Raw genomic sequence first — 16,283 nt, 5'->3', positions numbered from 1 at the left:
AACATAAATGCTAACATACCCTGCCGGCTACACTGGCAAGCATGCTCTGTCAGCCAAGGTCTGCTGGAATGGTTCGTTCCTCACAATAAACTAATGATAGATAAATATACAAACAGCTACCTACAAGCAGGCACAGACTCACCTAAAGGAAAGGAGGCACATTAGAGATATAGGCATAACAGATGAAGTATCACAATATATGTTTGTTTAATCTTTATATAAATCTTCCCATATGGAAAACATGTCCATTACATTCAAAAGCCTACAGTAAGCAGTGAAGTGGGGAAGCTTTTGAAACGTATTCTATGAGCATTTTGATCACTTGTGTTATCCTGTGTGTAGGGGAATAAGTACATATGCAGAATATTTCCACCATGTATAAGGAAATTATAATAAACTGTAAACATTGTTTTACTGGAAAACATTTGCATGGTTCTGTATAAAGATTACTTTCAAACACCTAGTTCAAGCTCATGTCTGCAAGGCACAGCAGGAATCCAAAGGGCAGGAGTCTACGCAAGTAACCAGCCATCTATAGGTAAAAAAAGGGAGCTAGATATTTAATTTGTTTTTGGATAAGAAAAAAATACTACTTCTGGGCTAGCAAAAAACCTCTAAAATAATAAATAGTAAATGTAACCAGCTTATGTGCAAAACAGCTGCAAAATAAGAGCCATTAGCACCATGGGAAAGGGGGGAATTCGTGTATATAGGTGCTCATCCATCTCTATAAGAATTGCATTTCTTGTGATGCTTCTCTACTTGAAAGTGACAATATCGGTTAATGACTAGCCAGTCAAATCAAATCTATTGTGAATCAGACAAAATAATTGTCTTCCTGCATCTCCTGTGACTAGTATTAGCCCAAGCAGACAGCATGGCACTGTCACCACAGGAGTTCTGCCAAGATAACGTGGAGTAAAGTGTCATCTTGGAAAAGTCCCAATCCTTAATAAACTCTAATCTGAGGAAAGGTAAACACATTAAAGAACCAATATCTTCATTTAAAATACAGCTTCCAAAGCAGCAAGATGCCATTTACTATCTAGTGATTGGAGAGTAGACTGGTGTTAAGACTGCGGTCTCCGCCAATTGTCAAGAATGGACAATCAGTCACTGGGAGAACTTCCAAAATAGATTGTGCTAGAAAGGACTGTTTATGTATGGAAACTATAATACATATGTATTGTATAATTTTAAATGTCATTCTGATGTATGGTGCTAATATCTTTAAATAAACCTATTATTATGTGTATCAAATATTTTGCATAAGTAAACTACGAAACTTAATGGGTACAAGGGTATACCATCTGGCTATAAACCTACGCCTTCGTAAACATTCTAGGTGTCGGAAAAGGATATTATTATAAATCTGGTATTCTGACACTTGCCTATTCTCCTAGAAAAAGTAGGCCAGCTTCTCGTATGCAACCCTCTTCCCAAGTGAAGAAGGTGGTCTGGGGACATGATGACGTGATACACCTTGAATTACATCATTGTGGCCATCCCCCACTTAACAATGGCAAGAATGGTGTCTTAGGTGTCTATGTACTAAGCCTTGGAGAGAGAGAAAGTGAATGGAGATAAAGAACCAACCAATCAGATTTGATGAGAGAATTTTTTATTTTTATTTTTTTTTGGGGGGGGGGGGGTCGTGCGGAGCATGTGCCCTGGCCGCCGTGGCAGGCCCAGCAGAGGGTGTGCTGCCGGCCAGGGCATTGTACCTACCTCTGCCCCGTTGCCCCCGGAAGATGACTTGTCACTCTAATAATGAGCAGGCAACTGTGCCTGCTTATGCTGACTGCAGGGGGAACTGCAGCAGAAGCGTGCAGCCCCTCCCACGCAGTCACTGTCATTCCCATCAGAGCTACCGGGTGACAGAGTGACTGACTCTTTCTTCCCCAGTGCTCTCTCTGCTCCGGAGCAGCCACGTGAGTATTAGTTTTTTCTGTTGAGGGGTGGGGCGGACTGCCGCGGGAAGGAAGGGGGAGGGGGTGGACTGCCGCGCGTTTGGTGTGTAAGTGACTGTGTGTGTGTGTGTGTATGTCACTGTGTGTGTGTGTGCATCTGTATCAGTGTGTGTGTATCTGGGTCAGTGTGTGTGTGTATCTGTGATGGTGTGCTGAGAGATGACGCAGGGGGGAGGCAATGGTGTGGCTGAGGGAAGACGCAGGGGGGCAATGATGGTGTGGCTGAGAGAGACGACGCAGGGGGGCAATGATGGTGTGGCTGAAAGACTATGCAGGGGGGAGGCAATGGTGTGGCTGAGAGATGAAGCAGGGGGAGGTGATGGTGTAGCTGAGAGATTAGGCAGGGGGAGATTGTGTGTACCGTATAGGTAAGGTGCAAATGGAATGGAAAGGAATGTTCCCAGAGTGACGCGAAATGGGTGGCGTGTCATGTTGGCATGCCCCATTTTCAGTGACCACGCCCATAATTTTAATGCACAAATATCTTTTTCTATGTGTTTGTGCGTGTGTGTGTTGGGGGGGCGCCATTCTTCAACTTGCCCTGGGCTCCAAATACCCTAGCTACGACACTGATGAGTACAAATCATGTTTATTTGCCAAAATAATTATATATTCATCACAAATTAGCTTCTTTTGTTCATTACTTTCTGGAAAAAATTACAATTTGGGTGGTGTATTAAAATTAATGAGCTGTAGTGTAAGTGTTTATTTACTGTTTGCTCAGTGTGTCTGCCACCTGCAGCTCTACAAGTGCCAGAATAACAAGCGGTAATACTTCCCGAGATTTGTTGGACCATGAAACCCACTTGCTAAACTAATGGCCTCCATACACCAGTGACGGATTTGCACGATGCTGCATTCCTGCGATGCCGGGTTGGAGGATCGGTGAAATCCAACATGTTGGATTTCCCGATTCCCGATCAAAATATGATCGTGATTAACAAATCATGTATAAGAGATAAAACTTCCTGCAAATTACAACTGCAACTCCCAATCTGCATTCACCCTCATGCATACTCCTCTGTGTATTTAAAGGTATGTGATTTAATTACTTGTCTTGGTTTTAACTGTCTTTGGAGATGAAGAATAGTTTATGGAGCATGCATGGCCTTGTGTTTACTTAACAATGCATTTATCTCCTTTGATCAGCTGACCATTTGGGTTCGGCTGTAGCTTGTCCTAATCACACTTGCTATTTCTTAACAGTCATTCTAGGGGGCAGCTGGCTGTTGAAATACACGAGTTGTTGAAATCACCAAGTGTACTTTTCACAACAGTTAATCAAACAGTTGAACATCATCTGAAACCAGATAGTTTCAGCTTAGAAATTGGCATTTTCTTATGTACTGTCTGAAAATGGCTATGAATAAGAGATGCACTAACATAACTCTTACAGCTATGTGTGCAAATGCAAGGAGCTTAGGCGATAAAATTCTAGAACTAATAGCATTAGCGACAAGGGATGATCTGAATATTGTGGCTATGACAGAGTCCTGGTGTAATGACAATCATGACTGGGACATAGCTATACTGGGATATACTTTATATAGAAATGTCAGAATGGGAAAAATTTGGGTGTAAAGGAGCAATGTATGTGAAAGAAAGTATAAATATTAATTTAAAACACAATATTAAAGAAAAAATGTAAACCCTGTGGGTGCAGGGAGCCTCCCTCAAGCAATTGATGAAGGAGCCCACTCGTAAAGATGCAATATTAAACTTAATCCTCACAAATGGTGGCAGAATATCAGACGTAAATGTGGGTGAGAACCTAGGATCCAGTAACCATCAAGTAGTATGGTTTAGTATACAGAGACCGATAGTATACAGAGACCGACTCATGCCACACAACAACAAACAAGTTAGATTTTAGGAAGGCTGACTTTGCAGAGATGGGAAGATGTGTAAGCAATTCATTGGCAGATTGGAGGAATTTGGGAGGAGTGCAGCAGAGGTGGGAAAATTTAAAAAGTGTAATACTAAAGGCAACAGACCTTTGTAACAAAAGGGTTAGGAAACACATGGAAAAGGAAGCCAGTGTGGTTTACAAAAGAAGTATCAACTAATGTGAAAGCAAAAAAGATGGCATTATGGAAATATAAGCAGACGCAAAATAATGAAGACAAAGAGGTATATCTCTTCAGACAGAAGGAGGCTAAGGAGGTAATTAGATGTGCAAAGGCACAAGCTGAGGAGAACATGGCCCAGTCAGTGGGTAAAGACGGCAATGTTTTTTCTTTTTTTTTTAAGTATATAAGTGAAAGGAGAAAATCAAACTGATGAATAATAAGGCTTAGGCAGAGAGTGAGTCTGGTCGAGGGAGACAAGGCCATAGCAGATCATCTAATTATTTTTGCTCAGTATTCACTACAGAAGGAGAGGGGAAGGGGCAACAGTTAAGTTGCAAGGACATAATAATGAGGAATATATAAGGACATTTACAGAGGAGAAGGTCCTGACAGAAGTATCAAAACTGAAAGTGGAGAAATCAATGTGGCCAGATGGCATGCATCCAAGGATACTAAAAGAGCTTAAAGGGGTGCTGGTAACACCATTAACAGAATTATTTCACCAGTCACTAGTTACAGGAGTAATTCCAGAGGACCGCAAAAGAGTGAATGTAGTTCTACTGCACAAAAGTGGAAGCAATGAAGAGGCAAGTAACTACCGACCAGTGAGCCTTACATCTGAAGTAAAGGAAAATAATGGAAATACTATTAAAAGGAATTGTGGAATATCTCAAATCCAACAATTTACAGAATCCCAAACAGCATGGACTTACTGGGGAGAAATAAATCTTATTGACTTTTTTGACTCAGTGACCAAAGTAATTGATCAAGTGTGTGTGTGTGTGGGGTGGTTGTGGGGGGGGGGGGGGGGGGGTAGATGTAGCTCATCTAGACTTTAGTAAAACTTTTGACCCAATTCTAAGATGGTTGAATTGATAAGAACTAGGGGCCCACATACGTCAGCAATCTGAAAGCCACAATTAAGCAATTTGAAGGTTTATTGCCCGATTTTTGGATTTCCCAATCTAGCAATCTGCGTCGATACATTACAGATCTTTTTCAGTGATTTTCAGATCGATTGCAGCAAACACAGATCTGCCAATCTTAAAAGGCCCATCATTTTACTAGTAACGGTCTGCAAATCTGTTGATCATCTCCATACACTAGCAATCTGCAGCCCCAATCGATCTGTGAAATCCAACATGTTGGACAATCTGATTTAACAATTCCAATCACTTTTTGGTTGCAATCTGTGATCTGTGAAGCCCATACATGACAGATTTTTATACACAATCGATTGCAAATTGCAGAATTGCCACAATCGATTGCTGATGTATGAGGGCCTTTAGTTGCATGATAGGAAACAGAGAGGGAAAGGTCATCAGTGAAGTACCCCAGGGATCTGTACTTGGACCAGTGCTTTTTAATATCCTTGTTGGTATTGAAGGTAAAGTATGCCTTTTTGCAGAGGACACAAAAGGTATACAATAGGGTAGACACAACAGGAGGGGTTAAACAAATGATTGAGGACCTAGATAGACTAAGAGAAAAGGCAAGAATGTGGCAACTACAGTTTAATGCAAAATCATGCACTTGGGTCTCAAAAACCCAACGGCTAAATATAGTATTAAGGGCATTATAATGTAAACTACAAAGGACGAAAGGGATTTAGGAGTCACAATTTCAGATGGCTTGAAGGCAGGTATATAACATAACACAGCAATGAGAAAGGCAAGTCTGATTCTTGGTTGCATAGGTAGAAGAATCAGCAGCAGAAAGAAAGAAGTAATAATACCACTGTATAGCTCACTGGTAGGGTTTTAACAAGGTGCAGGAGGGAAACATTCTTCAAAGGAAAAGAAGTATTAGAACACAAGGGCATGCACTGAAACTGGAGGGAAGTAGGGGCCCGATTCAGACCCGCTCGCTTGGAAGCGTTCGCATACAGACTGTCGATTATTGCATTGTGCGCACGTGTATGCATGCTAACTGTTCGTTAGTTGAATTTGCATACGCATCTAGCGAGCGGGTCTGAATCGAGCCTTTGGTGCAAAGGAAATGCACAAAAAGAGTAGTGGATGAGTAGAAGAGCTTCCCATCAGAGGTGGTAGCGGCTAGTAGAGCAATTTAAACATCCTTGTGATAGGCACAAGAATATTCTTACAAAGAACTAAGGATCAAATAGAGTTGAGGTTACCAAAAGGTTACCTCATGTTGTGATTAAGGGAAAGACGAATGCCCACTTCACTGCTAGAACTGTATCCTGGTGTGGAAAAATTGCTAAAGTAGTGGCCACCATAGGAATGTTCTGCAGGAAAAACCATGCATGAGGAACAGAGCATTGCTCTTCTCTGGGATTGCCCATAGCCTCTGCTTTCCCCACAATAAATGCAAAAACTAGAACAGGGAATGAGCTGTAAAGCTCAGCACTATGGAAGCCTCAAAGTGATGAGAGCTGGCACAGGAATTATTCAGTGAAGATAAGGTTGGGTACACATCAGGCGATAAATTGTCTATATCGCTCTGTATATTCCCTCAATTGCGCGTTCACGTGCGTCGTCAGTGACATTGTCCCATCTGATGTAATGCAAGTCATATGGGCCGACATCGCTGACAGCGGCATGCAGGTGAATGCGGGATGGAAGGGTATATTGCGCTGTCATTTACCCGGATTGTGCAGTGTATACGGCCGTCTACTATATCCTTCCATCGGGCATCGGGTCGGCTGGGATACACGTCAATCTGGTGTGTACTTGGCTTTATAGAGTGAGTCTACTTTTATTTACATGCACAAGTCTAACCTCACATTATGAGCTCTACAAGTCCAGTGTGCATAGTGACAGCGAATGGGTATTGTCAGAGAAGGGACTTTCTCAGGTTTGACGATGCAGCTGTCAAACTAAAGGGAATGGAGCAACAATTCCCACAAACCAAATACAAAACAAAAATAACACTGTGCATGCGTCGCCCCAGATGAATAGGTACTTTGCAAACTTTAAAAATAAGGTGGTGAAATGTTGGTTTAGGGTGGTTCCTATGTGTGCTTTAATAAATTGGGAACACACTTGCTTATTAGTATTGACACCCACAACCACACTATTGTTGGTCTACAGTTCCATATACTTTTAATCTCTTTTAATTTTGATATTTTTATTTGATACATCCTTTTGTGACATGCATGCATTTATGTGACTGCATATTAAGATAATTTTAATATGAATTATTGATGTTTTCGTAATAATGGGGCAGCTACTGGTTATGGGCAGTTTGACGTTATACAATGTAACTAAAAGAGGGGCAAATGCAGTATGACTGAAAATGACAACCAGCAATGACTCACTCACTTCTATTAGTGTGGTATAGCAAAACACAGTCATCTAAAAAACATGATTACATAATAAATATTAAAACACTGCAGTGTCCTATGTTACTACAATGTCTATCCTATTTTGGGGATGTGGTTATGTCACCGCCGGTCACAATACCGACTGCTGAATGCCGGCCAAGGATTCATGATAGGTGTCGAAATACCTATGCCTATCATAATCCTGATGCCGCAATCCAGGAGGACGCATGCCCGAACGAAGTAAGTACGAGCCGCACGTTCTCTTAGCCGCGCGGGGGGGGGGGGGGGGTTGGTTTAGGGCTGTTATCGAAGTTAGTGTTAGGTTTCGTGGGGGGGGGTTAGTATTAGGCACCCCCAGGGAGAGGTTAGGGTTAGGCACCCCCAGGGAGCGTTAGGTTTAGGGAGCGGTAAGGGGGGGTTAGGGTTAGGCACCCCCGGGAGGTTATGGTTAGGCACTAGGGGAGGAGAATATGGTTAGGCTACTTACGAGCCTCTGTCAGGATCTTCATCCTGTCGGGCAGCCGCTGTCAGGATTTGAACCGGCAGCTAAACAGCCGCTGGCATTTCAATCCCATCAATAGCAACCAATCAGATTCTGGCACATTCCAGAAAATGATAGTAATGATGGTATATTTATACCCTAGTATGTTAAGTTTACTATTGCCTTTTTACTATTCCATAAGAAACATGTAGCATAACAACTTCCTCAAGAATGGAAAGAATGAATTTATGTAGATTAAATCCTGTCTCTTAATTTGAATTCACATCATTCGGCCTGGCACAACCACTTGTTGCCAAGGTCTGCCCTGTAAGGTAATGCTTCAGATGTAGGCATGTGTACTCAAACACGAAGGTCCCTGTATCAGAAATAACAACTACTATGTTATTAACACAGACATTTAAAAACCCACACTTTCTACAAATATTTAATGTAACAAGATACACTGAGAATGGATAATTACATTATTACAGACATGGCATACATACAGAAAATATTTTCAACTTACTTGAATGGCTACAGTATAAATAAGCTCTCCAAGGGACGGTAAGAGGCACTGCTTCAACTTGCTATTCCGGAAATTGTCTCTGATCAGCTCGGTCAGCAAGGTGATTGCCTGCAGAGATAGTAAATGTTTGCATAAATGATACAAGAACTTGGAGGCATCAGGTCCATAGGTCCATTTTCTCTGTTATTTTGTATTTTGTTTTGATGTTGGTTTCTTTGAGGAAGGGGGGAGGGGTATTTTTCATTTGAGGTGAATGAGTGCTTCTTAATATCCTTTAGAAGTCTTACAAACAAAATATATATGCTCTGCGACAATATTCCATGGATCTATAACTATGTCTCTATCTATCTATCTATCTATCTATCCACAAACACACATATAACTACACACAGGGAGGGAGAGAAATATATATCCAGTATGGAGTCCTTCTTAAACATTGGAGTAAAGATTGATTATTTTTGCATTTAAAAGATGTCTGCGTGCCACCAGTATTTCTTTTAGTGTGTATATATATATATAGAGAGAGAGAGAGAGAGAGAGAGAGAGAGAGAGAGAGAGAGAGAGAGAGAGAGAGAGAGAGAGAGAGAGAGAGAGAGAGAGAGAGAGAGAGAGAGAGAGAGAGAGAGAGAGAGAGAGAGAGATAGATAGATATTGAGGTGTAACGGACGGCACTCAGTGAGACTTTGCAACTCAAAAAAGACAATAGCGTAGCTATGTACTTATCAACGTTTCAGTGGGGATACACTTTTAAAAGTGTATCCACACTCAAAACGTTGACAAGTACATAGCTGCGCTATTGTCTTTTTTGAGTTGTGAAGTCTCACTGAGTGCCGTCCGTTACACCTCAATCTATCTATTGCTATTGGAAGGGCACCGGAGCATACACTGATATTTCGAGTGCCGGGCCGGCTTGGACTCATATATATATATATATACATATATATATATATAGATCTCCAAGACGGCACTCCCATCCGTTCACATATCCATATAATAAACCCACTGGGGATAGGTATGCAGTTTTAACGTTTCAAGAATTTTAATACAAAAATTCCTGACAAAAAGATTAAAGTAAACATTTCCTTCCCATATCTGTGTAGTAATACATTCCCCTGCAACAGCGGATCACAGAAGCTGACAGTAGGTATATATTTACACAAGACACCTCTTGCGGCATTAGCATTATCACACAGCCACTGTGTACAAATATACAGCGCTTGTGTGATAGCGTACACTTCTGAATCAAATCAATAACTTACGATTTTTTAGATGAATATATAGGTAACTCAGTGGTGGAACTAGCGGCGGTGCAGCTGGTGGCTTGCACTGGGGCCCATAGTCCCTGCAGCCAACAGCGCTGCTGCACCCACCGCCAGTGTCCCCCGGGCCCCACAGTGTAGTGCGGACCGCAGTGGGTGCGATCTGCACTACACAACAAACATCGCCACCAGCCCCGGGTAGCACACTCGTACTACCTGGCGGCGGTGTGGTTGTTTTGGCAGCCAATGAGAGTCAGACAGACTCTCATTTCTGCTGCACACATGGAGGGAGCCGGGCTGGTGCTCACTCATGAGCTCCGCCTTCTGGCTCCCGCAGTGGGGTGATGGGAGAGACGTCAGTGCAGAGCGATGTCAGTGCAGAGCGACAGCGGGTCGGGAGGATGGAGGAGCAGATAGTGGCAGGCGCAGAAGCGGGGATTCAGGTTAGTTGGATTTTTGTGTTTGTTCTATAGGCGAACTACTACTGGGGGACCTGCACATAGGGGGGGACTACTACTGGGGGCACTGCACATAGGGGAGACTACTACTGAGGGACCTGCACATAGGGGGGACTACTACTGGGGGGCACTGCACATAGGGGAGACTACTACTGAGGGACCTGCACATAGGGGGGACTACTACTGGGGGCACTGCACATAGCGGGGACTACTACTGGGGACAGTGCACATAGCGGGGCTACTACTGAGGGCAGTGCACATAGTGGGGACTACTACTGAGGGCACTGCACATAGTTGGGACTACTACTGAGGGCACGGCACATAATGGGGACTACTTCTGGGAGCACTGCTCCTAAGGGGAACTACTACTGGGGGCACTGCTCCTAGGAGGAACTACTACTGGGGGCACTGCACATAGTGGGGACTACTTCTGGGTGCACTGCACATAGGGGGGAATACTGGAGACACTGCACAACATGCTCCTTCCTCCCTGTTTACCCCATATGTGTCACATCTGTTTGTCTGCCCCTCCCCTTTAGAATGTAAGCTCTTACAAGCAGGACCCTCTCCCCTTTTGTGCTTCTCCTTACTTTTTTTTCATCTACTTATTACCCCCCACCATGGTCACTTATGTAGCAATGTATATTATCCATGTCCTTGTCCTATATTGTATTGTACTGTAAGTCACTTGTCAAATTAGTTGTTTATGTACTTTGTAAGGCGCTGCGGAACACTTGTGATGCCATATAAATAAAGGATAATAATAATAATAATAGTGACGACTACTACTGGGGGCACTGTACATAGGGGGACTACTACTGGGGTCACTACATAGGGGTACTACTACGTGGGGCACTGCATAGGGGGGCCCAATGCATAATCTTGCACCTGGGCCCACCACTCTGTAGTTCCACCACTGAGGTAACTTAAAATAGTTTGATACCGATGTTTCTTCATACATTATTGCTGCAGACATGCCAAGTAGTCCCTCTCGGCGCACCAGGTCGTCTGTTACTCTGGTTGCGCCGAGTGTCATTTTTTTGCATTCTTCTCACTCGAAAATGTGTCTTAGTCGCAATGCTATGTGACTGTGTGTAACTGAGACTGAACATGTATATGAAGTGTTACAATCCAGCTGCCTTTTTTTTTTTTTACACGCCAAGTTCTGTTGTGCTTCATTTACAGACTTAGGCCCTGATTCAGAGCCGGACGCTCTGACAGAGCGCTCGCTCTGAATCAGGGCGTCTTTTTTTTATTTTATGGAGCGGCCTCCTGGCCACTCGCATTGCTGTGGGTTGCCACCCACATCTAATGCGAGCAGCCAGGATGATGGTCGCGATGGTCAAGACCATCGCGACCATCGGGCTTGCGACGAGACCCCTTGTGATGTCAGTGGGGCCGCCCCCAGACGGTAGGCGTTCTCATGGGAACGCCTCCGTCTGGGCAGCCACCCCCCCGGCACGCCCACCAAAGGGGGCGTGCTGTCACTCAACATCGACAGCACGCCTCCTTTGGTGCGAGACCCGGAGCGACGGATTGCCCGTCGCTATCCGGGTCTCGCGCATGCGCACGGCGGAGCCGGCTCCATCATGTGCATGTGCTCTGGGCCACCATCGACCCGGTTGCGAGCGCTCAGCGCTTGCGACCGGGTCTGAATCAGGCCCTTAGTCGCTAACGGATATACAAGTGGCACATATCAAATAAATGAAGTCTCCTAGTGCATGTTAGTCTCATTACGAGTAGAAGGTAATTTTCAGGCGAAAAGATACGGGACCTGGCTGCTCACTCACGGCAGGCATCTCACGCAGCATGGCATATTAAGGCTACTGAAGGTGTATGAGGATACATTTGTATGTTAGGTTATCTTAACAATCCGATCACACCTCCAATATCCAGCAGAGCCCTAAAAGTGGACAAACTCCACTAGTGCAATAATGCAAACAACACCACAAACTGCATTCTTGAACCTTTTTAATTATGAATTTCATTGGTTATGTCATGTGCCCTCAGGACCTCATTCAGAGGCGGTCGTTAGTTGCAAGGGCGGCCGCTTGCATCCTGAACGATCGCCTCCTTGTCGTTCGCTAAGCTGTGGGTTAACACCCACAGCTCTAGCGACCGACATGGGTCAAGACTATCGCGACCATTGGGGCTTACGACCAGACCCTAAGGTTGGGTATGGGCACTCGTAAGCCCCAGGGAGCTTCCTGCTCTGACCGAGCAGGAAGCTCCCCACTGACATCAGCAATGATGTCAGTGGGGAGTTCCGGTGGGAACGCCTCCGTTTGGGCAGGCACGCCCCCTGCCTTCCTCCCAAACGGGGCGAGCTGTCACTCACCATCGACAGCTCGCCCCCTTTGGTGCGAGACCCCTAGCGACGGAGCGTTCGTCGCTGGCCGGGTCTCACGCATGCGCACGACGGAGCCGGCTCCGTCATGCGCATGCCCAGTGGGGCAACGTCGAGTCGGTTGCGAGAGCTCAGCGCTTGCGACCGACTCTGAATGACCCCCTCTGTCCCTTCTCTCTTCTAAGTTGTAGATGTTCAGGCCTTGAAGTGTTTTCAGTTGATTTCTTTACGTAGTGCATTTTTATTAATGTTTTGGAGATTTTTTGAGCTCCAGAACTCTACAAAGAACTCAAAAGGAGGTCATATAAGTGATCTATAAAAGGGGCAATATAACCTCTCTTTCCTGCTAAATACCTTTTCCTATAAGGTATCCTACTAGCTTTTCCTGCTGCTTAATTCCCACTGTATTGATCACTAAGGTAGCTTAGCCTTTATCAGGCTTTCTTCTGAACTTGCGCTAGTGAATAAAGCCCTCATATGTTACTGCCCCTAATCAGAAATCTTTACCCATGATACTTACCTTGGAGTCAAATCTAAGAAATTTCTGTTTCTGAACTAAGTTAATGTAAGATAGTGTATAAAATGCCTTCATAAATATGAAAGTAACCTATATCTACTGATCTAGCACATTCGTTATGGTGGTCACTATATTTGTATGATGTGATCTTCCAGGAGGAAGAGCTACGCTTTACCACATAAATGGCCATATTTATGTTTGTTACGTTGAAATAAGTGAAGGGGGATGAAAATACAAAGGATTAAAATTACAAAATCCAAATGTATAAGGTTGAGGAAAATTTGGTTTAGTTTGTTCGCTATTAGTTTAGTAAAAATATCAGTATTCAACAGAGCTACAGTATATGCTGCTGAGTTGATGGCTCCAGATGTGGCTTCCCCATCTTCCCATCTCTGTCCCCCTTCCACTCCAAATCTCTGATCTCTAATTACTCCATCGCAGGTGGGTGTTTTGACGGGCTCCAGGTACTAACATGTCTCAGGGAACAGTCAGGTGCATCCAAACAGCTCTGCTAGTGAGAGATAAGGACCCCATACATCTATGACGGCTTGCAGCAAATCCCCGTACTGCCGATGTTGGGACCAGGGGATCAGGAATATTCAACATGTTAAAAAATCCTAATTCCCAGACCTTGACCCGAAAATGGTTGTAATTGGCCTGTTGGGGATTTTTAACAATTTCCCTGTTCTATCATCGGATTGCCGATAATCGATGTCTGTGGATCGGCAGTTTTGGTCTTGATCGGGTCAGTGTTTGGCAGAACGGGGAATCGCTGCTCAGGTGTATGGGGCCCTTTGTGAGGAGAGGGAGGGGCAGGGTGTCCCTCTAGCTCTCACTGCACCTGTACAAGACTCAGTAAGAGATTACAGTATATAATAGATGTTTCTGTAGCAGATTTCAGCTAGCATTCAGTGTGTGATTATTTACTTCTTGCAAACTTTAGCCCTTGTGTTGTGTCCAGATTATGACATGAAGACCAAGATCTATTCTTTCATGCAGGAAACACATCTCACTGAAAGAAGAGCTGCAGTAAAAGTTAAAAACTGAGCAGATAGGTAGAGTAGCTCCTCTTTATGAATTAAATACATTTTTACATACATTCTGCAATATCTACATAAGACTAAAGTAAAGGAAAATTAAAAAACAAAACAATATTCATCATTCATTATGCAAACATGATAAGATGTAGCCAAGATACAGCATTCACTCTGTGAATGCCAGGCCAGGCACATATCCAATAATAGGAAGGGATTAGCATTTTATCTAAATTTATATCTAGCACTTATACCTAGTAAAGAGTTTGATAGCTAAACTGCCTATAGAGAGCAATCAAATGTGAAATCAAACAAATCAGTATTTCAAAATACAAATCTTAAAAGAATAAAACTTACAACCCAATAATGGAAATTTTGATATACTGTACATACGGTTCCCACACAAACACTATAATTGACTTGAATAAAATTAACTTTTTTTCTTACAACAAAAGTAACAGTCACATACTGACCAATGATAAATATTTTCATTTCATTTATTTATGTGTTTTATCAAAAGTTTTTTATGTTTATCTCTGATAACGATAGGCAACCAGGGTTGGACTGGCCCACAGGGGTACAGGGAAAATCCCCGGTGGGCCCCACTGCTTGAGGGCCCACCCTCACCTCTGAATTATACATTGTTACTCTATTACGCAGTCAGTTATCTGGAGGAGCAGAACCATTGATCAACATGGTGCTTGGTTACCAAACTACACCAAGATTTGCCTAATTGTCAGCCAAACATCTGTGATGGCTTGCCACACCCCCTCTGGTGGATGACCACATTCCTTAAGTAAGTGCCCTTATCACGCAATCTCCCGGTGGGCCCTTCATGCCCCAGTCCGACACTGTATGCAACCCATTGGTATTCAATTTTATAGAAACATAGAAACGTGCGGCTCAATCCAATTAGCCGCGAAGGGTGCAAGTTGCCATTGCAATGGTGTTAAAATGCTGGCAATGGCACTGCGTCTTGCACCCCTTGTGGCTGGATCCAAGCCTAGATTTAGACAATTTTGCTCAGAGCCCTTTGGGGCTGCGAGTACTTTTGTGCGAGTTCAGGCTGCCGCCAAGTGCGGCTGTTGCCGAGATGACTCGCACTCGCGTGATCATAGCGGCGAATTGAATTGACCCCATAGAATTTAACAGATAAAAACCACTTGGCCCATCTGGATGGCTACGGGATGCCGACGCCTGTGCACCAGTACCATAGCAAATTGTGAAGCTATCTCACACAAAGTCATGAAATATTAAAATTTTAAATATTACAAATTTCTATGCTTTGTCTCTGCCCAGTAACAGTAACAATATCATTAAATAATTTACAGACAAGAGAATTTAAATTAATCTATTTAAAACGGGTAGTAGTCAGGACGTAATCCCGACCGCCGGCAGGGGTCTAATGACAGGCGTCGAAATCCCGACGCCTGCCAGTAGACCTACGCCGGGAGCCAGAAACCCGGCTTACCGATCAAAGGTACGCTGGGAACGGACAGCCGCGAGGGGGGGTTAGGTTTAGGATTCCCGCAGGGGACTTAAGGATAGGCAACCCCCCGGGAGGTTAGGGTTAGGCTAGGGGAAGGGGGGTTATGGTTAGGCACCCCCAGTGGGAGGTTACGGTTAGGCACCCCCCAGGGGACTTAGGTTTAGGCGGAGGGGAAGGGGGTTTAGGTTTAGGCACTTAGAAGGGGGGATTAGTGTTAGGCACTTGGGGGGGAGGTTAGGGTTAGGCACCCTTAAGGGAGGCTTAGGGTTAGGGGGTAGAATTGGGTTAGGAAATACTTACCTTGTACAATCTGGATTTTCACCCCTGCCGGGCAGCCGCTGTTGGGATTTGAACTGATTCCATTTAAAATAGCTAATAAAGCTTTTGCAAGGAGGTACTGGTTATAGAATTTAGAAAGTGGTGGAAATAAATGCAGTTACCAGTGGTCTACAAAGTCAGCAGTAATGCACCCTTGGTGGGTTACCTAGGTGGTATCTGTCCAATCTGGCTGGTTGGAATGAAAACCTGGTAATGTATGGGAGCAAATGACAGTTGATCATATGGTCTTAAACACTGGAAAACGGACAAAAAACAATTGTTCAAATTGGTTACATTCGTGTGTTTTAACTAGGGATGTGCAGGCTCGGATAGGTTCGAGTTTGCACGTGGAGTTCGGATTTTTCCCTCCAAAAAAACGGAACTCAGAAAGAGGCAAAACGTCATCTTGCATGGACGAACATCATCATTCCTGGACATCCCTAGTTTTAACCAATTTGTCTGAACTACTATTTTTCTGTTTTCCAGTGTTTGTGAGCAAATGGTCCATTGTCATTTGCTCCCATACATT

The 16,283-nt window shown here is 43.9% G+C and overlaps 1 protein-coding gene across 2 annotated transcripts in view; it reads right to left on the bottom strand.

Annotated features, from left to right (window-relative positions):
* ULK4 (unc-51 like kinase 4) overlaps positions 1–16,283 on the bottom strand; it is a 777,293-nt gene that overhangs the window by 584,321 nt on the left and 176,689 nt on the right. For both annotated transcript variants that reach the window (XM_088463894.1, XM_088463889.1), the window contains exon 18: positions 8,333–8,440. In XM_088463894.1, coding sequence (XP_088320020.1) covers positions 8,333–8,440 — 108 coding nt within the window. The remainder of the gene's footprint in view (positions 1–8,332; positions 8,441–16,283) is intronic.

Source organism: Taudactylus pleione, unplaced genomic scaffold, assembly GCF_031769625.1.
Source record: "Taudactylus pleione unplaced genomic scaffold, aTauple2 ptg000053l, whole genome shotgun sequence".
Lineage (NCBI taxonomy): Eukaryota > Metazoa > Chordata > Amphibia > Anura > Myobatrachidae > Taudactylus > Taudactylus pleione.
This window is presented reverse-complemented; position numbering and strand designations above follow the sequence as displayed.